At 35.8% G+C, this 25,397-nt stretch overlaps 4 protein-coding genes across 4 annotated transcripts; 1 reads left to right on the top strand and 3 right to left on the bottom strand.

Annotated features, from left to right (window-relative positions):
• Positions 1 to 771: 771 nt before the first annotated feature.
• LOC118043013 (rhamnogalacturonan I rhamnosyltransferase 1) lies at positions 772 to 5,952 on the bottom strand. Its single transcript, XM_035050796.2, has 8 exons — positions 5,280 to 5,952; positions 4,193 to 4,260; positions 4,030 to 4,118; positions 3,785 to 3,947; positions 2,571 to 2,860; positions 1,974 to 2,178; positions 1,447 to 1,604; positions 772 to 1,337 (listed from the first exon to the last, which is right to left on the bottom strand). Exons 1-8 carry the CDS (start codon positions 5,521 to 5,523, stop codon positions 1,079 to 1,081), a joined length of 1,476 nt encoding a protein of 491 aa, XP_034906687.1. The 5' UTR covers positions 5,524 to 5,952; the 3' UTR covers positions 772 to 1,078.
• A 1,125-nt stretch (positions 5,953 to 7,077) lies between these two features.
• On the top strand, positions 7,078 to 9,594 carry LOC118043012 (transmembrane emp24 domain-containing protein p24delta9). Its single transcript, XM_035050795.2, has 4 exons — positions 7,078 to 7,406; positions 7,489 to 7,698; positions 9,083 to 9,159; positions 9,286 to 9,594. Exons 1-4 carry the CDS (start codon positions 7,194 to 7,196, stop codon positions 9,428 to 9,430), a joined length of 645 nt encoding a protein of 214 aa, XP_034906686.1. The 5' UTR covers positions 7,078 to 7,193; the 3' UTR covers positions 9,431 to 9,594.
• A 633-nt stretch (positions 9,595 to 10,227) lies between these two features.
• Positions 10,228 to 18,537, bottom strand: LOC118043011 (serine/threonine-protein kinase VIK). Its single transcript, XM_035050794.2, has 11 exons — positions 17,965 to 18,537; positions 17,754 to 17,828; positions 16,886 to 17,002; positions 16,251 to 16,345; positions 15,617 to 15,737; positions 15,422 to 15,501; positions 12,286 to 12,345; positions 11,903 to 12,024; positions 11,724 to 11,809; positions 11,525 to 11,643; positions 10,228 to 10,731 (listed from the first exon to the last, which is right to left on the bottom strand). The coding sequence occupies exons 1-11, from the start codon at positions 18,283 to 18,285 to the stop codon at positions 10,605 to 10,607; spliced, it is 1,323 nt and encodes a 440-aa protein (XP_034906685.1). The 5' UTR covers positions 18,286 to 18,537; the 3' UTR covers positions 10,228 to 10,604.
• Positions 18,538 to 20,042: 1,505 nt separating this feature from the next.
• On the bottom strand, positions 20,043 to 23,600 carry LOC118043010 (uncharacterized). The gene is made up of 5 exons (XM_035050793.2): positions 22,970 to 23,600; positions 21,223 to 21,322; positions 21,002 to 21,137; positions 20,484 to 20,579; positions 20,043 to 20,392 (listed from the first exon to the last, which is right to left on the bottom strand). Exons 1-5 carry the CDS (start codon positions 23,370 to 23,372, stop codon positions 20,255 to 20,257), a joined length of 873 nt encoding a protein of 290 aa, XP_034906684.1. The 5' UTR covers positions 23,373 to 23,600; the 3' UTR covers positions 20,043 to 20,254.
• Positions 23,601 to 25,397: the final 1,797 nt, after the last annotated feature.

Below are 25,397 nucleotides of genomic sequence, written 5' to 3'. Positions count from 1 at the left end.
CGATTCGGAGCTATCAACTTCTCTGGGCACACAGCGGCTGTCCCCTGTTCCGTAGCAGTTATACTTGCTTTCCAAATTCTAATGTCGATTGTTTCATGTTCAATTAGTGGAGACAAGCTTGAAGTAACTGAATACAAGAGTGGACTGTAGGATGAGAAGCTGAACTCAACCCAAAGGCCTGAGATTGCAGTTGGAATAAGAACAGGGGAAAAGAAGGTGCTGCGGATCCATGAGGTTCTAAAGCAGAGGGAATCAGAATTGGATGAGTTGGAATACTACAAAGAGAGGAGGCGGCTCAAGGGTCCTGGTCTCGTTGGGGAGCAAGGTGAAATTATATTTTGGGAGTACAATGTCAAGATACTGAGGCCATTACTTTCTGGATGCCCTTCATGGGGTTCTCTATAGCGAGGAAAGAACACCCTTGGCAGTTCGCATGCATATCAGTTACAAGTTCTTATCCAAGTAAATGCAACCAGAAAAGGATACGTGTTCTTAGAAATAGTTATTATAACCTATTTTTGTTTTTAAAGGAAACATGATGGCATTTTGCATGCCAAGAAAGTTTTGAAATTTGAGGTGGCCACTTCGTGCAGTGTTTGAGATCAGCTTTTCTGTATTATTTCACTTTGCATTAGGAAAGAAATAGATCCATTTCTTTCATTTAGAATCTTTCTTTACCGTCTTCCTGGGCCTATCCTTGACATTGTTTCTGTTAGCTCACAAACAGAGTTCGGCAACTAATAAAGCATTACATCAGAGAAAAGGTTACCGTTGTAAAATTTTAACTGTGGGATTATATGGCATATTCCTGAACAAACTTTTAGCTGGAAAAGAAATGAATAAATATATCAACAGGGGAAAAAAATTGAAGAGCGAGTGACTTTGATAGCCAGAATGGGCGCTCAAAGGTTCTGTTCGGTCGTTCCTTACAAATCTTTAAGGTAGGTGTGTATACGTTGGGTCGATTAGGGAGTCCAGCCATGAAAGCCATGTGATATGTGCACCACACTGCTTAAGAAAAATTAAGTGGAACACCGTCTCAATCTGCTTGGTTTTGTTGCAATCACCGAATTGAACTTCAGTTACCAGGTCCTAATAAATCATCACAATCTGCTCCCTCACAAAGGCACTCTTGAGGGTTTGCATAAAAATAATCTTCCTCTTTTGGTTTATCTGCGATAACCTTACGTCGAGTTGGCTGTCCCATCCTCTTCTCATGTGCCGATCCAACAGCAACTGCAAACTCATTCCATGAGAGTGTCCCATTCTGATGCAAATCCAGCAACTCTACAAGTCTTTTACGGTCTAGAAGGATTGTCTTTTTAAACCCACGATACCTGCACAAACACTAATCAGGACTTCTGCAAGATGCTTCAACTGATATGATTTATTTCCTTGGTAAAATGATATAGGATAAACACCGCTTGCGAGAATGGGTGTTTGTACCTGCGGTGACCTTCCACAACTTTTGCCATGTTTCCATCATAGGTGGGAATGAAAGTGTCACTGGCTATTGAGACCATGAAATCGAGAGCAGCCATTTGAGATGAATGGTTCTGGAATTGCTGCAGCTCCCCTGGATCTAATAGCATTTCCTTTCTCACCTGAAATAAACTTTGACATTGAGATAAAGAAGAAATATGCAAACATGCAATCAAAATGATAACAAACTAGATTCAATTATATGGAATTAGTTATTGACAAGCATATTCCAAAAGTCAGCGTAGACCATTTGATGGGGCCCCTTAATGAGGCCCTCTAATTCATTGCTTTAATAATAATCCAAAACATACAACTGCTTTGTAACTCCAGATTCAAACCCATCAGTTGGCATAGTGGGCTACAAGCAACAATCAATCAGATGGGATTCGACATGTACTGTATTGTTCTAGACATTTCTGAGTGTTGCAAAGCACTTGGCCAGATTTGCTGATATTTGAATAACACAACAGAAAGAATGGTTAATAACTCACAATCCTCGGATATGCAGCTCTTAGTACCGCAAGTCTCCGTTCACTGCCGTATATCTCACCAGCTGCAATGTATATTTGTGTGTCCTTGTCAAAACCCAATGCCAGCAAAATCAATGCTGTCTCCTCAGGTGTCAATGGGCATAAACCTTGTGATCTTCTCTCCTTGGACACTATTTCTTTCTCTCTCCACCAAGGGTATGCATACCTAAATGGAATATGCAAGTGCAATAAAAAAATTATCACACTAAGGAATGCCACACCAAAATAAAGCCAATCTGACTGTAAGTGAAAAAATACAGATGAAAATAATTGATTGCTTCAAAGTTGGCATCCTTTCTTAAGGTGATTATAGACTAGTTATTCTGTCGAATATTTAGCAATGAAAACAATTTACTTATTTTCATTATCAAGTTAAGTATCTCCTAGCAACTAGTAAATGAAGGCAGACCTCTAATACAGGCCCGTGGCAGTTAAGCAGAGTACTAGTGATGAACATTGAGGACAGACAGTTTTTTTCACAACAAGACTGTTAGTGGGATTGTAAACTAGATACTGAAAAAAAAAAAAAAAAGAGCAAAATTTTTCAATACAACAAACCTTAAGCGCTTGAGCTCCTTGGCTTCTTCCTTGGTGCAGCCATGAGTACAACCTAAGAAAGCCAGCATGTCCATCTCATATCGCAGATGCAAAGCCACAAAAGGCCCCCTTTCCTGTAGAATGCGAACCAATTTGTACCCCAAAGATTCAATTTCAGGAGTGAATTTCAGTGCCTGAAAATTAACACGACACCTGACTTTCTGAAGATCAATTGAAATCCCATTGTTTGCCAAACGCGCATCTGTTTTATTGAAGTGCAACACCTTTAGCTTACTGAAAAGTGGCAATATCTGCATTACCAGGTCAAAGTCATTAAATAAGAAGTATTATTAAGGGAAAGTGGAAACATCATCATAAATCGTACATTCAGCTTCCATAGCTTTACTTTACTTTGAAAACCTTGAACCTTGAAACAAATAAATAAACCAATACTTTCAAAGTTTATAAATCAGAGCCACATCCCTAATCCATTCTTACACAAGGGTTTAGCGGTGGCGTTGTACATAGTAATTTACAGTACTGAGAATCAACCAAATCTTCTAATTACCATATTCAGTGTACTCAAATATTTTCATCTTAATTTCAACCTCTGTGCTCTTTACCCCAGTTGGTTAGATTAATAATTCCACACTTTATGCTGTAACTTCACCTGCATATATATATAATTATATATATATATATATATATATAAACAATAAGAATGTGGAGAATTATAATATGAAGTCCAAAGAATGAAGAGAAATGATTCCATTCTTTCCTTTTTCCCAGATGGGAAGTGACAGCTGTTTCAATTCATCATCCACTTCTGCATCATGGTTTAGGACATGCAAATCCCGTGTCAGGGGAATCCCTGTATGCAACTGGGAGAGAAGGAGATGATCTCCAGCCACCTATAGTTCTTAACTAACTGTGAAATTCTTGAAAATCCACTAAGTTGCATAAAGTTGACTTTCACGACCATCTAGCAGATCTCTGAAGGATCATCCAAGAGCTTCAGAAAGAATCAGAGCCTTCAATCTAAAGAAGTTATGTGATGTTCTCAGATCAACCAGCTAATCTGACTAGCAGAATTGAAGCTACAATTCAGCATCTAAGAACCCAGCTTTAAAGTAAAGTAACATGCACACTCATCTACTCATTTTTACACAGACTGTTAATGATGATTGGTATAAACACACTTTCCATGGATACAAGCTAGTAAAAAGTATCTAAACCTGTTGCAGGTAGTATTTTTCCTGTGACCAACTAACTGGAGGCATCTCGAATACTCGGTATCCATATTTTCTATTAAATCTCTTGGGAAGCCTTCTGACAATCCGAACTTCATCTCTTAGTGAGTCAATGAAATGCTCCACGTCAAATATTTCCTCAAAAGTACTGCAGAAAGAATATGTACAGTTAATATTACAGAACTGCAAAAGAAGAAAATATGATAGCATGCCAAGAACAGAAAAAATACCTGTTGTCAGCCCAGAATGATGTTTTATCAAGTTCCGGGACAACCAAAGTGAGATTCAAAAGCCTGGCAACAGCCACCATGTCACAGATCTGAAATCCCAAACTAGCCAATTTTAAAAAACCTGAAGAACAATTAAAAAACTAGCAAAAGAATAAGTACAAACCGCAGATCGCATTTGATTCAAGCCACCATTGCAGGAGACTTTAAGATAGCCATTACTTGTATAGTTTCCTGCAAAAAATTGCAGCTCTTCATGTCTTGGTAGATATAAAGAACCTAATGTTATCTATAAAAGAAGACTTAGACTTTTGAGAGGTTCAATATACTAAAGCTTTAATTGCAGATGCATGTAAAACTCAAACATAAGAAGGTGTTTATACAAATGGTGAACCTCTTTGAGACACAAATTGGACCACCAAATCATGAACTTTAATTCAGACGCCAGAATCAGTCACGGCAGAAAGCTCAGAGTTAAAAAGGAACAGCTAAGATGGAACTTTTGGATCAAACCAAGGTCTCATGAGAGAGCCCAGAGAAGCAAGAATTATGACTCAGCTATTAGCACTTAAATTTTAGAGAATTCTTAAATTGAAAGGCCAAAAAAAGGAAACTTTATTGATTCCAAATCATGTCTAATCATTTTGCAGACCTAAAATGTCCAAACCACACAAAGCAAATACTTAAACTTGAACTGTACTCGTAGATTCTTAAAAATTCCAAAACTCTACATTAACTAGATAATGTAAGATCACCATACACCAGCAATCCATTCATTGAATGCCACGGGGATTGGGGTTAATTCAAAATATAACCAAAAATCTATTATCCAGCCAGTCAGAAGCAGAAAGGAACCTCCAAAACCCACAAAAATCACATGGTTTTTCTGCTACTGAATACTTCACTTAACTAAATAAAATAATTAACAACTTCTTTAAAAACAAGTTGGGTATAAACAAAATACCAAACCTTACTACTTGTTGTATTATACATATATACACACACACACACACATCCGTGATCTCAACTACCCCCCATTTCTTATAAACCAAGATCACAAACTGCAATGTCAGATTGCCCACAATAAGAATTCAGAATTTCAACATGAAAAACCCCAGTTATTCCAAAAAAAATTCAAAAATTCAATAGTAAAAAATATATCCCTTTATAAATTCAAAGTCAACAAATCAATAATTTTTTTTTTTTTTTTTTTAAAAAAAAAAAAAAAAAAGAGGATAGAGAATAAGACTTACTAAGAGGAAGGAGGGGAGGGGGATGATGAGGGGGTTTAACGATGGAGACGGTGGTGTTGGCCATAAAACTGGGATGCCATAACTCTCCAACCGTAAGAAGCTGAACCAAACAGGTCCATAAAAGAATACTGGAACAAACCCTAATGAACCAAACTTGAAATCGCTTAGTTCTAGCAATGACTGTAGCCACCGGCGCTGCTATTTTCTCGCTCCTTACTCCGCTCTCAGATCTAACAGCCTCCATTTCTCTCTTTCTCTCCTCATCGCCTTCTCTTCATTTACAATAAACTACAAAAAATAAATAAACAAAAATCTGATCGCTCTTGAATTTTAATTATTTTTAGAAACAAAAAGAAAATCCACATTGTGGGATGGAATTACAGTGCTAACTTGTCCTTCAAAAAAAAAGGATAAATATAAATGAGGGAAAGGATAAGAATGTTGTTATTTAATAATAATAAAAAAAGGTATAAGAGGATCACGGGTCGATCAAATCTCTCAAATAGTTCACACGATAGGAAAGATGGAGGGAAAATAGTGTGAAGAGAGGGGATTCACGAGAAAAATTACAAGGAGCGGATAAATTAAAATTATATCTCAACAAACAGGCTCCAAAGAAAAGTTTTTTTTTTTTTTTTTTTTGTCTTTGCTTTAATTTTTCTTTTCAAAATTCGGTTTCTGTTTGTCAGGTACAAATTCAAACCATACATAAATTAATACCTTGATCTTCAATAAATAAATAAATATTCTTTTTAGGATAGATAATGCAGGGATTAGTAGATAAATTTGTTGGTTTAACCAGTTAAGATGATGTGATGATTATTCTGGCTACTTTTAACTGGTACTGAATATCCCTATGATTCATATTGAACTTTATACCGTAGTAAATAAATAAATAAAAGAGTTTTTTCATCGTGTTGTTGTTGACGAATGTTTACAAACTGATCAACCTCCGTATCCTTACATTGAACATCAATGTCTCCATCAGCTAACTGAGCAGACCACCAAGGACTCCTTGTCTAAGAAATTGACAGTTAATTTTTCTTTTCTTCTCTCTTAATTATCACCCCACGCCACGTGTATTTCATAAGCCTTGATTCAGATAAATAAGAGGGGGGGAAAAACAATATGGTTATTAAATAAGTGAATTCAATGACTATAAATGTTTTATATCGAAACGAATTGTTTAATGACATTCGACCGGTCGGATAATTTTATACTAACAGATTCAAATGTTATTCTGCAAATAAGTATGATTATATATAATAAAATATATTTAAGATTATATATGTTCATAAAAATTTCTAAGATCTTAAATTAATTTTTTAACATAATAAAAAATACAATAATATTGTCATTATTATAATAAAACACATCATTTTTTGTAGTATTTGTATAATAATTTTTTAATTTCTCCATCCTCGAATCCGAGTACTGTTCAGCTTTTTAAATACCTTTTTCCTTCTGTATGGAAGAAACCGTTGCATCCTTTTTCCTTCCTTTACCCTCATCACCGCAAATTAACATCTTGATTTTATTATATTCTTCAAAAAAAAAAAAAAAAAACCATGAGGTCCGTTTTGTAAATCCAGTCCAATTTGGTTTGGTACAGAGGGAGAAGCCCAACAAGTTCACAGCGCAGGGCTTTACAGCTATGAAACACAAATGTACTCCACGAAGCAAACTAGACAGTTTTATTTATTTATTCTGTACAGTTACGTGTCTCAACCAATCAAATACTACCAGCTGTCAATAATTCAATCGTTGTTCTGACCTCCTCCTCTTGCTAGCAAATCTGATACCGCTTCGCCTCAAAGCAAACCTAAAGAAGAGAACGAGAGGAAAAAAAAAAAAAAAAAGTGTCCATCCAAGAGTTTACAAAACAATCTCAGCTCGCAATCTACCACCACCATTATGTCAAGATTCAACCTTTATCTCCTTCTAATAACAACTGTGATTGCGATTTTATCCTCTACGTCAAAATCAATTCGTTTCGAGCTAGAATCAGGAAACACGAAATGCATAGCAGAAGACATCAAAAGCAATTCTATGACTGTTGGGAAGTACAGTATTGTTAACCCCCATGATGGCCAGCCCTTGCCCGACTCGTATAAACTCACTGTCAGGGTAAGATTATTTAAAAAGACCCCTGATTTCCTTTTCAATTTTTTTCTGGCTACTTGTGATTTTGTTTTTTTTACTGGTGTAGGTGACATCGAGTTACGGGAATAATTATCATCATTCAGAGCTTGTGGAATCAGGGCAGTTTGCTTTCACGGCGTCGGAGGCAGGGGATTACATGGCGTGTTTTTGGGCGGCGGATCATAAGCCAGCAGTGACTTTGAATATTGATTTTGATTGGAAGACTGGTGTGGCTGCTAAGGATTGGACTAATGTTGCCAAGAAAGGCTCTGTTGATGTAAGTCAACTTGCTTCATTGATTCTTTTTTTGCCCTGTTTTAATTTCTGAATTTGAGGCTGTTTTTATTTGGTTTTTGTGTAATAGTCATAATTTTCATATACTATGAGTAAGTATTAGGTATTCTATTACGAAGGGAACGAAGCTGTCGAGTTCAAGGCTAGTTTGGGTTTGGGTTTGGGTTTAGTTGATAGATCAGAGGAAATACTCCTGTTGCGGTTCTTATGGAAGGTTCTCAAATGGATGGTGATCTCACACTATAAGATTAGGTGATGTATAGGAATAAAGAGATGTTATTTTTGGCACCCAAGGAGCCTAATGTATAGCTATGAAGCTGTAGCTCCAACCAGGTGGAGGTAAGAAGGAATAAGGTAGCAGAAAAGATGGGGATTCTCTATAGAACTAAACTATCGTGGGTGTTTGATTTGCATAGCCCTGACATGGCCACCTGACGGCATTACTGGGTGTTATAGGGTAATTTAATTGGACTTTCATGGTGAACAACCAGTCTACTAACTGCAATGCTAGCTTCAAATGATGTATTTAGAATGGCTTATCGAAGAACTATGTCATACGCAAGAATGGCATGATTAACTGGGAACTCATGTGTCAGATAAGAGAGGAACAACAAGGATGGTTTTAATCGCAGCCATTATAATTTTGTAGTAACACATGAGAAGGAACTACAGTTTTAGAAAAAGTTATTAGAGTGGTTGTCTAAAAGGTTGCAGCCTAAAAATAGTCTTTTAGTTCAGCAAGTTGAAAGCCACAAGCCTTGTGATTTAACTAAAAAAAATCCAATATTACCCTGTAATAAAACCTGCTGTTGCTGATACCTTGTTCTCAGTTCCTTCTCCTTCTTCTATAACCCAAGCTCTCGCATATTGTAGCAATCCTTCCTTCCTAACAGCTGACTTTCAAGCAGCCTTTCATCTCTTTGCTGAGGTTTGAAGCTGAAGACTCTTTCCCTTTTTTTATCAACATCTTAAAGTGGTTATCTAATTTCATTGCAACTAAATCCCATTGAAGGGGTTCTGCAAGGAAAAAAAAACTGGTGATGGAAGATGATCTTAACCCAAAGGCAAGAGCCATGCTTCTTCTTTATTTTTATCAAACCGTGAAACTCTCCAGGATCTAGCACTTAGCTTTAAGTTGAACTATCAAACACTACCTGTGATTTGCTGCTTGCGGCTGCTTTGCAGACTGAGGCAGACACCAACTCCAGTACTTGTCATCTATTGTTTCATAACACTACTCTCCTCAGTGACGTCTTGTGATACTGTGTGATGTTGTTTCACCAATTCTACTTTAGTTTTATATTTGAAAATGTCAGACTCGAAACACACAAAGATTCTTACCCATTTACATTTATCATTAACGCCAGGTTATGGAATTGGAGCTGAAGAAAATGTACGACACAGTTATTTCCGTTCAAGAGGAAATGAATTATCTTCGTGAAAGGTGAAGATTTATCTGTTTTTCCCAACAATTACGAGAGCCAACAAGCTTAAATATTCCATTTTCTTGCAGGATTGTAGTTTAATTGGACAAAAAACTCTTTTGTAACGTGCTTAATGTTTGTTGCAGAGAAGAAGAAATGCAAGATCTGAACACCTCTACTAATGTAAAAATGGCCTGGTTGAGTTTTCTTTCGATCGTCGTGTGTTTATCCGTGGCAGGCTTGCAAGTGTGGCACTTGAAGACTTTTTTCCAAAAAAAGAAGCTCATTTAGTTTATATTTGCTTAACAGCCACCTCTTCGTCCCCCCCCCCCCTGTAAAATGTTTTACACATTATAATATTTTGAGAAAGAACAATTACAGGTTAAATGCGACTTTGGCCAGCTGTTCATGAATTTTGAGTTTTGAGCTATCTAGTGTACAATTAGTGTTCCGGATACCAGGGAAGCATCTCTATGTAATTCTTATAGATTCTTGGTCAAAATCTACTGTATTTGCAGGATTGCACTTGGTGCAAGACCCCGATGGGCTGATAATACAAAGATGTGTTTTCCCCAGCTTATTTTTAATCATGCGTGAGCCCTTTGCCAATGGCCGTGCACATGCGAAAGTTGCGCCTGGCGATGTAGTTCTAGAACACAGTGGCGATTGGCTCTGCGATGCAGATACTGCAAGTATTCACAAGCTTTCAACTCACTCCGACCTAGTTATCGCTGGAGTGGTGACTACTGACTCGCGTGTACGAGCTTAGTCGGGATTCCATCGGTCAAGAAAGGATAGCTTAAGACAAACAACTAGAGGCTTCATCGCCCTTCACCCCGCCCCGCCCCCGCCCTAAAGAAGGCGGCCTGACCTCTGTTGATTCCCCTAGTTTATTCCCATGAGATCATGCGTAACGAAATGCGAGATAAAAAAACAACCAAAATTTTGTGTATATTATTAAACCCACTGACCCACAGCCTCTCTGTCCCTATTTGTTTATTTTCGTTAAAGAAAGTCGGTCACCTTGTAGGGGAGTTGAAGGGAAGCTTTAGTTTGTTCGTAGTCGAGTTAGATTACTATACCGTAAATAATCCACAAGGAAAATATGAAATTCAATGGGGTCAACAGGTCTAGCATCTACAGAACACAACCTTGATGCTTTAAAAAATATCCGGACATGGAATATTGCTGATTCTCATGTCTTGCAATAAGAAAACAAAGGACTAAAAAATGACGGGTCAGATGATGATACATTTTATATGTTTGTTAACTGAATGAAATACCTTGCCTATTCTAACGAAGATAATAAATAGAGGGCATTTTATGGAAAACCAGTAACAGCAATAACACTCACAATCATCTTCAGTAAAATCTATCCACAACACCTGCACAATCTTGAGTGCAGGATCTGACTGGCAGGAATAGTAAATGGCCAGGATACTTGACCATGCCATTGTGCTCCACGCTATGGATTGAATAAATGCCAGTGATGATCTGTCGGTAAGTTTTCCTTGATCTTTTCAAGTCTCTTAAGAATTTCTAAGAAAGCAGGTCTTCTATTCATGTCAGCAGCCCAACACTGATCCGTCAACCTAAAAACATTGAGCAGTGAGGAAATTAGCAGCCAAACATTTCATGTTTCTGACACCTCAAATGATATGTCAGTACATACATGAAGCATTTTTTATTATCATAGCACACTTTTCATTGGGCATTGACATGAGCAGAGATTTCAGTGTTGAACAACTGAAAGCCAGTTCTTAAAGAAAGATGCTGAAAGGTATACGTTATTTTAAGACAAAAATATTCTTTTCAACTAGAAGAAGATGCAAGACTTGATTTTAAATGAACAAAGGGCAGAGGAAACAGTAAAGATTTGATAATTATTAGCCACGAGACCAAACTTCATAACTATATCTATAACTTCCTTTCCTATATTAGTAGCTAAACCATGAAAACTTAACATCACAGGTAACTATCAGAATTATTACTTAAACCATAAAGCTCGTTCCGTTTTTCATTTGACAAATTAGATTTGGCTTATCGGTTATTTTAAGGTTTCCATCAAGAGGTGAAGTTTGGTTTACTGGCTTTGGAAGATGCCAACTGATTTCAACTTTGCTTTCCTTCACATACATTTACCATCAGTGGTTATAAAAAATAATTTTTGCCAAGTGCAAATTTATTAACTTCCCTTATGAATGTAATGCCTCTTTGGATTATAGTAGGTATACACACCATGCAAGAGGTGTGCATTGTGATTGGATTCATTTCAGAAACAGCGTATGTTACAGAATGGTATAAGATGTGGAATTTCTGGTAGACCTACCCAGACAGGAAAGTAAAATAAATAAATGAAATTAGAACATCTCAAATTTGACTTACTCTCTGAGGTCAGAGATATTAAATCCTTTAGAACGAAATGTTGGCCTGTGTCCTTCTGCCACATACTTGGCTGCTTCATAAGGCTCAAAATCTGAGAAGGGCGGCTCCCCTTCAAGCATCTGCAAAGAAGAATATAATGAATTACAACCTGCTTTGAATACACCTTTTGTATTTTTATACTGAACAGAACCACAATTACCTCATACAGTATCATCGCAAAAGAGAAAACATCAACTTTCTTATCGTATTTCCGGTGCTTGAAAACTTCAGGAGCCATATACCGGTCTTTTGTTTTTTCAAAAAATAAAAAAAAGGAAGAAAAAAAAGTTAAGTAAGAGATCACTTTCTATTCAATTTCTTTTTGCAAGAGACACTCACAACTTCCTGTCTCGCCAGTCATTTTGTACACATCATGTGAGTTTTGAACCTTGACGAGCTTGCTTAGACCAAAATCTCCAACTTTCAAATGGTCTGCATTGGAGTTGACTAAGAGGACATTCCTGAGATTTATAGAACAAATATTAACAGGTAAAAATGAATGGGTGCTGTAAATATCAGCTACATATCCTCAATACTGGAAGGGTTTAAACATCCAAGAAATGCATTTTGCATGCTGGCAAAAGCTAAATTTATTAGCCGAGGTTTCTTCAAATAGGAAGATGAATTTAAGGTGTCAGTCAAAGCATGGAAATACTAGCTAAAAGAGAACAAAGAGACATAATTATATGTCCGCATGATTTAAAAAAAAAAAATGAACTCACCTTGGTTTTAGGTCTCTGTGAACAATGACATTTGGTTCATTGTGAAGATATGCCATGCCTCTGGTAACATAAGATAGACAGAGCTCAGATTAGCATAGCAGTTAAAGTCACTACGGTAGCATCTGTTACTTGATAAAAGTTTTTGCGACAGCTTCAGATTTTCTAATGCTTTGTTTTCCCTCCTGGCGGACCTACATGGGGAGACTACGGCCAAGTTTTTAAAATTCTCATACACACCCTTGTTTTTTTAACTATCTTTGTGCTTATGTCTCTTAGGCTCTCTTGGCCCCCCCAAAAGCTTTTATTACAGTCTGTAACTGGTTTTCCAAATAAATCAAATCCAGCACTATTATTTGTACAAGGCTATATGGCTTGTACATGTTTCACAAAGTAGCTAAGCATGGAAAATAAGGGAATTCAACAAAAGAATACAGTTCTTAACATTCAAATACAATGATACTTGTAAGGTTCTTCAACTATTCTCATTCTTTCTCAAAAAGTATGAATGAAATACTAGGACCATTCAGACAGTTGCACCCAAACAAAATACTCTTATTAAAATGTCATTAGGTAACTGAAGCTAGGAAGGAAGAAAGGCACATGTGATGTAAACAGGACTATATAGCCCTCACAGGGTCCAAGAGGCATCTTCTAATGAGAAGTACAATTGATCACAAGAGCCCCAAGCCAACAAGACATAAAATAGAAAAACGTCCCTTGAATAGGAATTATATGACAAGCATTGCCTCGTTAATCAATAAAAATAAACAGAAAACGTAAGATGCTTGAATCAATTCATTGTAATTAGTCTCACTTCAAAATGATCTTATATTAAGAATTTCTAGAGGTGTTTGCAAGAGAATCTCACCCAACAAGTTTGAATGTTGAAAGAAAAACTAATGTTATCAGTGAAAGAGTAAATACTAGAAAATTTACTGGTTTACAACTACGAAAGTGGAGACGTTCTGCTATACTTAAGTCATACTACTGCCAGTCTCAGCTCACAAACTCACTTATTTTCTGAAAAGCCAAGGAGTCAGATCCTAACAGCAAAGATACTGGCTTACAGCATGCCAAAGGAATATGGTTCCAAACAAAAATACCACGTTATGGAAGTAAAGGCTAAACAAATGCATTTCTCAGAATAGCTAATTTCTACTAAGATAATTTCCTTACAACTACCTGATAATGGAGTTTTAAGCATGTATATTTTCCACTATTCATGCTTGATTTTAAAATATTTTAGATGTGTTGCACAAGTTAATTAGAATTTTGAATCCCTTTTTGAACTATTAACCTCGTAGAAAATTAATTTGTTTTCAGATACTAGGTTACCGAGTAGGCAGAATCCGGCAGTAAAACCAAGCATTGATTGATTTTGGGCTGCTAAAGAAGTTATACAACTCAATTCCAGGCGTTCATCACCATTTTCAAATATCTAAGATGAAGATCTATAAAACATATGAAGGGCATAAAACTCAGTTTTGCTGTTTTGAAGCCCAGCAAGTTGAAAAACCAGAAACTTCCTGCACTCCAAATGCTGTCTCGGGTTATGGCCTATATCTCAAGTCTTAGAGATCCAAAAATTGCAAGATCGGTGTCGTTGGAAAGAAGATTTGATTTTCTACAATTTCTTCAGAAATAAAGATCTTTGAATTCGCACGTTTCCTGCCTCAAATCTGGCCCGCAATATCCTGATAGGAAAGGAATACAAAACAGAGAAGGAAATTTTCTTCTTTCCATCCGGGGTAAAAAGGCCAGAATATAAAAGAGAAAAACAAGGATCAGCTAGGTTGACAAGAGACATAGAGAGACCTTAGAATACACCAAAAAGAAGAGAGGAGGCGGCACAAAGGAGGAGACGAGAAGCAGAGAAAAACAAGGGTTGAAAATCAGAGCTGATTGGAAGACACCTAACTACTTTTCTGCCACTCTCTGCTTTTGAGTAATGTTCATCGTATCAAATTTGTTTCTCTTTAATTTAACTATGGAGTAGACTTTTATCTAGGGTTTTTTTTATGTAACCTTGCTATGAATATGTGAACAATTTCTTTGATTGAATTATTACATTAAGTTGTTGAGTATTTCATTCTATGTTTAATGCTTATGTATGTTAGGCCAACGTCTGCATGATTTGGAATTCAATTTGAGACTAAGAAGTGATAATTGTTTTAGCTATTGTTTGAAATACCTTAAGAAATTTATAGGATAAAGATATCCTAGGAACTTTTGTAATCATTAAAGGTTTTACGGTATTTAATAAATTTCGACAAATTTAGAAATTTCGTAGAGTATATGAAGTTTGCTTGTCGAAATAATTCATTGATACTCAAGAGATATTAGTGTTTAAATTAGAAAACCCAATTATTAACGTTAGGAGTAATTAATTCAATTAAGAAAGTTCACATGGAAATAGTTACGGTAAGTCGGAAATCCTAGAATCAGTAGAATTGAATTCAATAATATTTAATTAGTTATTTGTTTGTTTTTAATTATTAATTTTTGTTTTGAAAACTATCTCATTTGATTCCTTAAATAGATTATAATTTAAAATATTTTGGTAATTAGTAGTAATGTTTACAAATCTTCGTGGGACGATACTCTACTCATCACTTTATTACTTGTTACGATTCGTGCACTTATGAAATTAAGCAACACCACCTATTTTTCTTCCATTGGAGATAAGCTCTTTTAGGTATTCATTATATATATAGGAGCCTGCGCTACACCACGAGCTTACCCAAATGTCTTCAAATGCCAAAAAAAAGATACCATGAGCTTATAAAAAAGCAAAAACAATTTGAGGTTCGAGTCATTGAATCGATTGGGTTTAATAAACTCGGCTAATCTAAATAATACAAATAAAAAATACACCGACAATAAATAAACTAACAAAAGAAAAAAATACTCGGGCTCATATGGGTTAGTATGCAAAATCAGTAACTTGGTTATGATACCTTTGTCACAAAAAAATAATTTATTGGCTATGTTAGCAACTAATTAGGATCCTCAAGAAATTTGTAATGATACTTATTAGGTTCTTTAATGTTGATAAAATTTGTAAAATCATGGATAAAATTAAATTTCTTGAAAATTCTGAGTGTTGCCAAACCGTGTGAAATATTTTCCAATATACCTGGCAATGTCCAACGCAAAGTTTATGGCTGTTGATGGACTTAGTGCACCCTTTTCCTTGAGGTACTGATGAAGATCACCCTGTGTCAGCACATGAATGGATTAAGAATGGCTTAAAAAGTTAATCAGTGACTTGAGCTTTTTCAGAGGGAATCCAAATTTGAAATAAGAAGCAGATATTGACTATTGACTATACCCCTCGTAGATATTCAGTAATTAGCATAAGGGGCTTCCTATCAGTGACAGCTCCCAGAAACTGGACTATATTAGGATGGCGAAGCTTGACTAGCAAATTAACCTCATGTCTGAAGTCCTGACTGAACCAATAAAGTGAAAGATAAGTAAGCAAATTGACAATATAACAAATTAGAGTAAAAGAAAGTGAATTACAACTACAAAAAGCACCTGATTGATCAAGATATTGAAAATAATGGCCCCTATCAAGTGAAATTCTCTCTTGATATCAATAAAAAGCCGGGGGTTGTCAATTTCAGTAGAAAATAGAATATCATCTAGAATTCTGAGTGAAAAAAAAAAAATATTGGTCCCATCTTCTATCTGGTTCTGATTTGGTTCATTGCATGCATAAATAAACAGGAATAAATAAGTTGGAAAGGAATTAAGTATTGATCAAAGTAAGAAGACCACATGATAAGCCCAATTATTGATGTCATATTTTATTTTGGTTCTGAGGCCAAAATTCATGTTATGAATCACCTGAAATTTTTATTTACAAGGAAAAGGATGTTTAGCAAACACAAAGGTTATCTGCAGCTGTGATACAGGTGCACAACTCAACAATAGGAAAATGTTGCAAAGAAAGGACTTACATCACCAATCTATCATCTGAGAGGGATGGAAGAATGCGTTTGACAGCTACCGGTGTTCCACGCCAACTGGCTTTCAAAATCTCACCAAAAGATCCCTGTCATTCTAAGCTACAATTAGCAGAGACTCTTGCAGATAGATTCAGATACTAAGAACTTCCAAGTTGTGCCCCAAAATTCTAGCATTTTACATTAACATGAAGCAAAGAAGTCGAACGCAAAAATATATACCAACGACGTAAAATTGAAAAGGAGAACATGTTAATAGCCAAAACTACTTTAAGAGCGTCTAGCCAAAAAAGTTTTTCCCTCTATTGAAGTCAAGGACAGGCTTAAACTACAATTACTTGTTGAGAGATGGTTATACATATAATTTGCAAGATTATAACAAAAAAGTAATTTTATCATAATAGAAGGCACTGTTTAAAAAAAACACTAACTCTAACATGCATATCAAACTGCAGCATAATTTCTACACAGAATTGTTTTATTAATGTCCACTAAAAACTTGACAGGATTGACAATCCAAAAATATTAAATAAGGATTTCCTAATTATACTCTAAATTATTAATACAATAGGTTGTTAACTTTACACATTCTAATAACCTGTATAATCAACCGAGAAATAGAATCAAACCTTTCCAATAATGTTTGAGTTTGAGAAGTCCAGCTCAGAAGGTTCAATTTCCCAGTCACACTTGTTTGTTAGAGGGGGTGGAACAGGCTTTGGTTCAAAATGGCTTCCATTTTGGCCCTGCAATTTGAATTAACAAAGTTAGCTCTTGTAAGCAATTAAAAGACGGAATGAGAGATATAAATTATAATTGTATAAACTATGACAGAAAAAACACAGCACATGGCATTGGAGCATTGAGAATGAACATGAGCGGCCGGTTTTGCATAGACGACTGGATACTCGCAACAAATCACCACAGTGAATCACTATACATTATGTACTGCTGACTGAAAAGACCCAGACAACCAAAAAAATCAATACTCGATACCAACACAGAGTACCACTCAATACCTGCCAGTCTTGTGGCAACTTCCTAGGCTGGTCAATGCTTGAGTGATAGAGCAAAGGCTACAAGGTTTTTCCCTTTATTATATCGTGCAAAGTAATTTGCTTGCAATTAATCCACCAATAAATGCCCACGAGCAAGAGCTACATAATTTTAAGTGTACCAGTAGATTTATATAATAATAAGTTACCAAATACGATAGATCACAATAGAAGTGGCTATCTAAAACTCCTAAATCCCTAAAAAAAATTACCCTAATTTATGTTGGACGCTATGAACTGAAACAATACGTTAAAAATTGCCCGGAAACAAACTTCCAAAGCAACAGATGCTAACACTAAAGATGGTGAAAACGGGGAAACAACGTGGCTACATTCTTCGAGCAATTCCTTACTGGTTGCCAAATGTATCCTCAAGAAACAAAAATTCTTAATTTTATCATCAATAAAACCAAGAAAGAGAAGAAGCACTATCTATACTCACATATGACAAGCCACCGTATGATTTTAGCAGTTCAATCATGTTGTGCTTTTTTGCGCCTTCTGCATCAGCTAGTGGCTGCAATGACAGACAAATCCAGTTTTACATGACAAATTATCAACTGCAACCATTACAAGTAAACTTCCAATGCATATCAAAACGACACGGTTAGATAAATGAAACGGCATCCAAATGAGCAGGAAATGATACATACCGTATTTTTCCAGCGATCTTGGGCGTTGACATCGGCTCCAAAGTCAATCAAGCACTTAGCGACATCGACCCATCCATGGAGAGATGCCACGTGAAGCGGAGTCCGGCTATCGTAATCCATAGCGCGAACGAGAGACGGATCTTCCTCTAAAAGCTTCCGGACGGCAGCGGCGTCGTTTTGGTGAGCTTGCCACAGTATCAACGACGTCCTGCTCACTCTCGCTTTCTCCTTCTGCTTGTCCGTCATCGTCTCCGACGGTGATGGAGAAGAAGCTCCAGCCGTGTTAGTGTCGGCGGCGGAGGAGGGAGTATCGGAACTCATGAGAAGGAAGATCGGGATCAGGATCGGAAGAGTACTTCTTGTTTTTATGGCTTAGCTTTGAATGTGAGTGAAGTTTTTTATGGTTGGGATTTTAGAGTGGAGTCGGCAATGGAGAGATAAAATAGAAGGGGAGCGAGCGGAGAGGAGGGGAGGGGTGAAGAAAAGTGGAGGTTTGTATCCGTTATTCCGGTTTTTACTTTTTCAACCGATAATTTTTTGAGAGAGATGGATATTCTCTTTCCTTTCCTTTTCTGTTACTCTCTGTTAATTAATTAAATCAGTCATTGTGTTTTTTTGTTTGCTTCCTCTGTCTCTCCGTTATTTTCTTTCTTTTCCTGTAATCATCTCTTCATTTTTTACACTCTCGTATGGCTGTGGATTTTAATAGCTTTATAACCCGATTGTTTTTTTTTATTATTAAAAAAAATTATTTTTTATTTTCAAATTAATTATTTTTTATTTTTTATTTTTTTTATAATTAATGTTAAAAATAAATTTTTAAAAATAAAAAAAAATATTTCAAATAAAAAACATTTTAAAAAATAATCATTGTCATAATATCAATAATTTTTTAATATGGTTTTAAAATATATATATATATATATATATTATAATTTTTTTAACAAAAATTTCATGAAAGAATTTTCATGGAAATTTATGTAAAATTAAAATATATATTAATTAACTAAATATTTTTAAATTTATAGTTGAGATAAAACATTACATCACAAAAACAAACAAAATCTTGATAGTTAGGGTGATATGGCTAATGTCATTACATCTTCCCGGTCCAACAAGTTATGGAGTTGATAATTTGCTATACAATTTTATTTTATTTTGATAATTTATAAACTACATCCATCGACTCAATACCAAGCACATGTCAAAGCTCATGTCAAAATAAATTGGTAATTAACTTGATAAATTTCATTGATATGGTGATTTGATTTTTTAAAAATGAAAATGTTATTTCAAAACAGTATTGTTTTAATTTTTTTAAAAAAAAAACCAATATCATTTTAAATTAACCTGCAGAACCATGACATAAACTTTAAACCAGATCAAAGACCAAACCAGGTTGTATGGCTGTTGAGCGGCCACGTCGGTTTCTAGATATCTAAGCCGTGTGGATATGCAACCATTTTTAACTGGTATTTTACCAATAATTAATCGTAGATTTTGGGGTTGAGCCGGTATTTTTCCTCAGCCGTGAGAAAATTTGGATGGGATACACTCACTACCGCAAGCAAAAGCAAATTAAAACAAGTTTTGGTACAATAATGCTAGACAAGACAAGACAAGATAACAGCAGCGGCAATCATAACAGCTGGGAAGCCGAAAATGGAGTGTTAAGAAACAAGAATCAGCCGAGATGAATTATTAGGATTCTACTTGCGCATTGAATAGTTCATGCAACTCGTCAAACTCCAATTCTCTCGTCTTCTTCTCTTTCCTTTATAAAAAGTTCCAAAAAAGATTATTAATTTCTAGCAAATTGTAATTATTCTCAAGCATGGAAAGAGAGCAGCAGCATTTCACAACGACCGATATATTTACGCTCTACAGAAAGTGCGATGTAATTGCCATACCAGTCCACTTTTCTGGCTGAGATACCCGTCCCTATTGTTACCAACTTGCCTCCAAAAACGAAGGAAAGCACTGCCTAGCAACTTCGATTCGTAAGTTTCCATGCCACGTTTAAATATTCCATTTACGCGTGTATGAACACACACACACTAGCACAACTCACAAAGAGATCAACTAAAAATGGATGCGTGTTTTCCATTTCAACTTCCTTGTCGAAAGGCATTTCTATATTATCGTGACCATTGAAAAAAAAAAATAGAGAACATGTAGACCATGTTCCGTTATATAAATTGCTGGCATTGATGTGCAATACAATATTTACTTCCAATCTTCAGGTTCCCCAACATAAGATCCCAATCACACGCGCCAAACCACTTGAGCTTCACACCAAGTCCTCCTGGTCTTCAAGGGACCGCTTGCGAGCCCTCAAGTTAAGCTCAAGGCTTTGAGGTAGAGGTGGTGTCCTACCCCGCCGGAATAGAACAGCAAGAGCCCTCATTTTCTGACATAGATCAAACACCTGCGGGAAAAGTTGGGAAAATCATTACAGATCTACATTCAATAAGTTGCAACGACAACTGGTGGGTTAAGAGTTTGCTCAAGACTCTTACTGACGAGGCTTCGATTTCTGCAACACCTTCACAACCTTTACCTCCTCCCTGAAGTAAATCACAATATCTTACAGCTTCATTTTCATCTTCAAAAACCTGCAGCAAGAGTGAAGAGTTTGCATATTAGACAAACAACCAGAGATTCAATGGGGTCTTAATAAAATAAAAATAAAAAAAGGGAGACCTGCTTTGACAATTCACACAAAGTGTCATGCAAGGCATCCTAGTTTCCAGTGCATCTCGGGGGATAGAAGTGGGACTAGATACTCTTTATCGTAACTTGTGACTGGACACTCAAAGTTTGAAAAATGGACATGTGAGGAATAATTAGAAATCACATACCTCGTGACAGAAACCAATAGGCATTTTTATGCGGTTACCTATAGAGTTTGGACTCCTAAGATGTTCGGTGATACTAGCAGTTATAAAAGAAATGCATGCAGGCAATACCAAGTGCTAACCTTGCTCAAGCATTCTATTAGTCTTGCAGAAAATTTAACAAGTAAACTAACACTTACAAGCACTCCCTCCCTGACATCCTCCACAAGCATCTGGAACTTTGTTCCTCTTCTTGATTGTTTAGTCTGACTTCCTATTTCAGACCTCCACTTTCCTCCCTTGGAAAACAGTAGCCCAAGCTCCTTCTCAACTTCACTGATTCAAAAGCAAAACCTGAGCTTGGGCTTTGACAATACTAATAGTTACTCAAAAGAATACAACGCACCAAAACAACTTAAACCTGATATTTCTTCGAGTTTTCATCGTGCACAACTGGTTTTCTCTTTGAGTAAGTACATACACAGGCTTCGAGGTTTCTCTCCATGGATTGGCATCCAGCACTGAATAAGAATGAAAAGGAAGAGATTTGGTGAAACTTGGTGAAAAAGCAAACAAAGACTTCAGACATCAATAGAACTGCAGATTTACTACCAACTAGCCTTCGGTCCAACTGGTAGTGACCTCCTCTGTACAGCAGAAGGTCAAGGGTTCAACTCTTAATGAGGAATCTATGCCTCTAAAATATTCAATCATATGATAAAAGTAATCATGTATCCACGAAACAACCTTCAGAGTTCAGACATTAATGAGCATCCCATATAGCTGAATACATGAAACACCCAAATTAAAGCAAAGAATATCAGACATTGATGAAACCAGTACTTTTCTGCAAGTGCAAAACATATCCAACAAAAGATGTTGAATACCTACAGAACTAACTAGTACAAAATCTGTCACCAGTACATGCTACATAATTTGACTTTCAAACACGTCCAACAGGAGGGGTTGGACTTTTAAACAGCAAATAATTACAAACACTAAGAACTATGTACTAGGAACAAAGACTAAAAATCAAGGCAACGCTAAGAATGAAAGGAAGACAAATTGGCAATTAATCTAGCATGCTTCAGGGAATGCCAATTTCACTGTGTATCTTAAATGTAATAATAATGCTAAAAATATGTAGTGAAGTCCAGCACCAGCATGTGTTGAAAATGTTTTCTTAAATTGAAAACCTTGAACATCAATTTCATGGTCAATGCCCATAAAACATAACCACTTGTCTTATTCTATTAATTCAAGAACGTGAAAGACATACTATCTCAAAAGAAGAATTATTGATTAAGCTGATTTATATAAGCTAACACTCCAGTTTAGATCTGCAGATCACCAGATAGCATCATCAACTAAGCTGATGGCATCAATTAAGCCACTAAGAAGTTAGGGCAGAAGATTTTTTCAAATTTTCTTCATTTTTGTAAAGTGATAAAAAAGATAACTGCAAAAAGGTGCTGAACCAATTAACTCGTAAACACCATGGCTCGAGGTCAAAGAAGAATGATCATTAATCAGTGCCACAACCTAGAGGATTTATTTTCAATTGCTACTCTTTCGTATACAGGTAGGCAACTACTCAAGATTGAGTTGGGTCATTCACCAGCAAAGCAGAAACAATTCTCCCATAAAAAAGAAAGAAGGAGAGATCAAAGCACCTCCCTCAGATCGCAAGTTTGGTAAGTAGAAAATACATTACTTCATTCAATGTAAATGAATAAGAAAAAGGTCACATAAATACCTGCAAATTTGTCAAAGTTATCGATTTATTTACTTCACAAGAACAAAACCCCAACTAGTTTTGGATTTAGGCACGGTTGTTTTACAAGAACAAAAAAACCATATATCTCGCGAGAAAAAAAAATATCTATGATTCAATAAAACATAGGAATGGATATGAGCAGCAGAATCCAAAAGGTTGTGATGTAATGCTTAATTCGAGTCTAAAACACTTAAACACACTAATGAAGAACACATGCATGCAGTCGAAATTGACCCATTAACATGCACCAGAACAGAAGTGAAAGCAAAAGGCACGGGAAAAGTCTCGGCAACCTAGAATCAATTTTGTTGACAGAATATGGAAAAAGCAAGAATTACACAGCAAATAAAAAGAAATGTATGAAGAAGGGGGTAATTAGTAAGGTGACTACCATCATAACTGCTACTATCAAAACTCTGTTGAAGATGTCTACGCATATCATAAGCACGAGACGAAACCTGCTTCACAAACTCATTTGAAGTCCCTGGAATTGTGCCGTCTAAATGAAGCGCTCTCTCCACTTCCTCACTTCCATCATCGTTGCTGTTGTCTTCTTCTTTTGCATCTCGATCTCCATCTCCACTACCGCTCTCTAATCTACAAGAGACTCGTCTCCTTGATCTACTACTTCTTCTAGAAAAATCGAGAGGGTGCGATGCAGAGGAAAAGGAAGAAATCCGAGGAGGAGGAAGACGGCGATTATTAGCGGAGAAAGATGATGAATTTAAGACTCGACGACGCCGTAGAGGGAGAGGGAGAACCATAGAAGGAGAAACTGAGGTAAGTGAATCCATGATTATTAGCTACTAGCTTTGATCACTCTCTCTCTCTCTCTCTCTGTTATTGTTACACGAAAAGAGAGGGAAATGAGTTTAGACCAATGATTATTCTTGAGTCCAGTTATACGGTCGAACACGTGGTGAATTGAGAGAGAAAAGTAAACAGAAATTCTCGGCGTGACAGGCTCTGTAACTGAATCGGTGAGCCTTGCAAGGAACAAGGAAAGTTCGCTTTGTGAATCTGATTTTTCCTCTCTTTTCTTTCTCCAGTGATATTTTTTCGGTGCGGTGGGTCCAGGAAGCTTTGCGTCTGTGTGAAGATTTCGTGTGGCCACGTGGTTGAATCTTATGATAGTTGTAGACGCGACTCGATTTCTATTCCAACCTGCGCCGAAAACTCTGTTAGCCCAATGGGCCTTGTTTCTGTGGTTAAAGCCTTCGCGAGCATTTTGAAGATTTGAAGTAGGAGACACGGCCGACAACTCTGATGGCCCACTGTGCATTTGTTCTAATGTAGTTGAACCGATACGTTCTACGATAAGCGGCATATTTGTGCCTTTCCTTTCTTTCTTTCTTTTTTTCTTGGCTAATTACACTTAGCTAGCGATTTTAGTGATTCATTTTTAAATTGTTTTTCTAAATATATTAAAATAATATTTTATTAATTTTTTAAATTTTATTTTTAAATAACATTAAAATAATATGTTTATCAACTCATCAAAATAATTAAATAACATTAAAAAATATTTTTTAAAAAAAATCAGATTCTATAAAAAAAAACGTAGTTGAATTACAGAGATAAATGATATTTTAATCGGTTTGCTGCTTTTTGTTTCTTTTTTATTCTTTTAAAAATTATACCTTCTAAATTAATTCAATTTTTAAATTAAAATTTAAAAAATCAAAATATAGAATATATATAAAACTCATTAACAAATAACATTTTAATATTTATTTCTTCAATCTCGGTGAAACAACAATGTTCTTTAACTCCAAATCTAATTTCAAGTTTATTTAATATTGTGGTAATAATTATTTTTTAAAATATTTTTTATTTAAAAATATATTTTTAAAATTAATATATTAATAAAAATAAAAATAAATTAAAACAAGGAAAAAAAAAATAGATATTTCATCTTCAACTCAGGCTCCAAAAGATTAGAGGTTGCCATGTTACCAGAAAGAAATAGCAGAAACAACACTCCGTACAGGGGGAAGAAAAAAAAACACTAGAATCCATGCAAGAGCATCTCTACCGAAACAGCTAAAAAAATAAGTAAAATAAAAAATTATATTTTTAATTTTTATATTTGTTTTTAAATATTTTAACTGGTTAGCCAAATGAATAGCTAAAATATTTATTCATAAAGTGTTTTTTTATATTTTTTATAAAAAAATAAAAATAAATAGAAGTATGTATTTTTTATGACCAATATTTTTTAGTTGTTTTATATCTGTTGGCCAATATTATATAATTATATTAAAATTAATTTAATTTAAAATAAAATTGATTCTTTTAATATTTAAAAAATTTTTTATCAATTTAACTTTTTAATATACTATTTTCCATTGAAGATGCTTTTAGGAGGGAAAAGCAGTGTCAGCCAGGCATCTCCATCTCAAATCACGACCATGACAAATCAAAGCTTCACCTGAAACCCACATTTTTCCCATGCAATCTTCCCCTTCTTCGGTAATCACCCACCACCAAAACAACACCCAAATCACTGCAGGACAGCCTTTCAGCCACCATTGTTCCACTCCACTGCTCCCCGGACCACGCCTATTTTCCCTCACAGATCAGCCACTCACCGCCACACATCTCGTGTCCATGCAACTAAGTTCAAACCATGTAAACCCCAGCAATAGATTGAGATCCTTTCAAGCCAATTGGTAAGCGAATCCTTCGCCGATGCCATCAGTGGATCCAGTAACGAGAGCCCATGGCTAGTAACATAAACCCATTTGACTTTGAGAGAAGCGGAAAGGAATTTCAAACGTGAAAGAGAACCCATTCGACTCGATTTAATAAAACCTTTG

This window comes from Populus alba, chromosome 10 (assembly GCF_005239225.2).
Source record: "Populus alba chromosome 10, ASM523922v2, whole genome shotgun sequence".
NCBI lineage: Eukaryota > Viridiplantae > Streptophyta > Magnoliopsida > Malpighiales > Salicaceae > Populus > Populus alba.
This window is presented reverse-complemented; position numbering and strand designations above follow the sequence as displayed.

Bases quoted from the DNA above. Each gene is read 5' to 3' on its own strand.
- LOC118043013 (XM_035050796.2), bottom strand. From the start codon at position 5,523: ATGGAGGCTGTTAGATCTGAGAGCGGAGTAAGGAGCGAGAAAATAGCA. The intron at 4,261-5,279 runs GTAAGTCTTATT...AATTTTTTGCAG, and splicing joins CCCTCCCCTCCTTCCTCTTA to GAAACTATACAAGTAATGGC. The intron at 3,948-4,029 runs GTATTTTTTCTG...TTCTTTCTGCAG, and splicing joins TCATTCTGGGCTGACAACAG to TACTTTTGAGGAAATATTTG.
- LOC118043012 (XM_035050795.2), top strand. From the start codon at position 7,194: ATGTCAAGATTCAACCTTTATCTCCTTCTAATAACAACTGTGATTGCG. The intron at 7,407-7,488 runs GTAAGATTATTT...TTACTGGTGTAG, and splicing joins CGTATAAACTCACTGTCAGG to GTGACATCGAGTTACGGGAA. The intron at 7,699-9,082 runs GTAAGTCAACTT...CATTAACGCCAG, and splicing joins CCAAGAAAGGCTCTGTTGAT to GTTATGGAATTGGAGCTGAA.
- LOC118043011 (XM_035050794.2), bottom strand. From the start codon at position 18,285: ATGAGTTCCGATACTCCCTCCTCCGCCGCCGACACTAACACGGCTGGA. The intron at 17,003-17,753 runs GTGAGTATAGAT...TTCAAATTGCAG, and splicing joins CATACGGTGGCTTGTCATAT to GGCCAAAATGGAAGCCATTT. The intron at 12,025-12,285 runs GTGAGTTCATTT...TATAAATCTCAG, and splicing joins CACAGAGACCTAAAACCAAG to GAATGTCCTCTTAGTCAACT.
- LOC118043010 (XM_035050793.2), bottom strand. From the start codon at position 23,372: ATGGATTCACTTACCTCAGTTTCTCCTTCTATGGTTCTCCCTCTCCCT. The intron at 21,138-21,222 runs GTTTAAGTTGTT...CTTTTGAATCAG, and splicing joins AAAACTCGAAGAAATATCAG to TGAAGTTGAGAAGGAGCTTG. The intron at 20,580-21,001 runs GTAAGTGTTAGT...CTCTTGCTGCAG, and splicing joins ATGTCAGGGAGGGAGTGCTT to GTTTTTGAAGATGAAAATGA.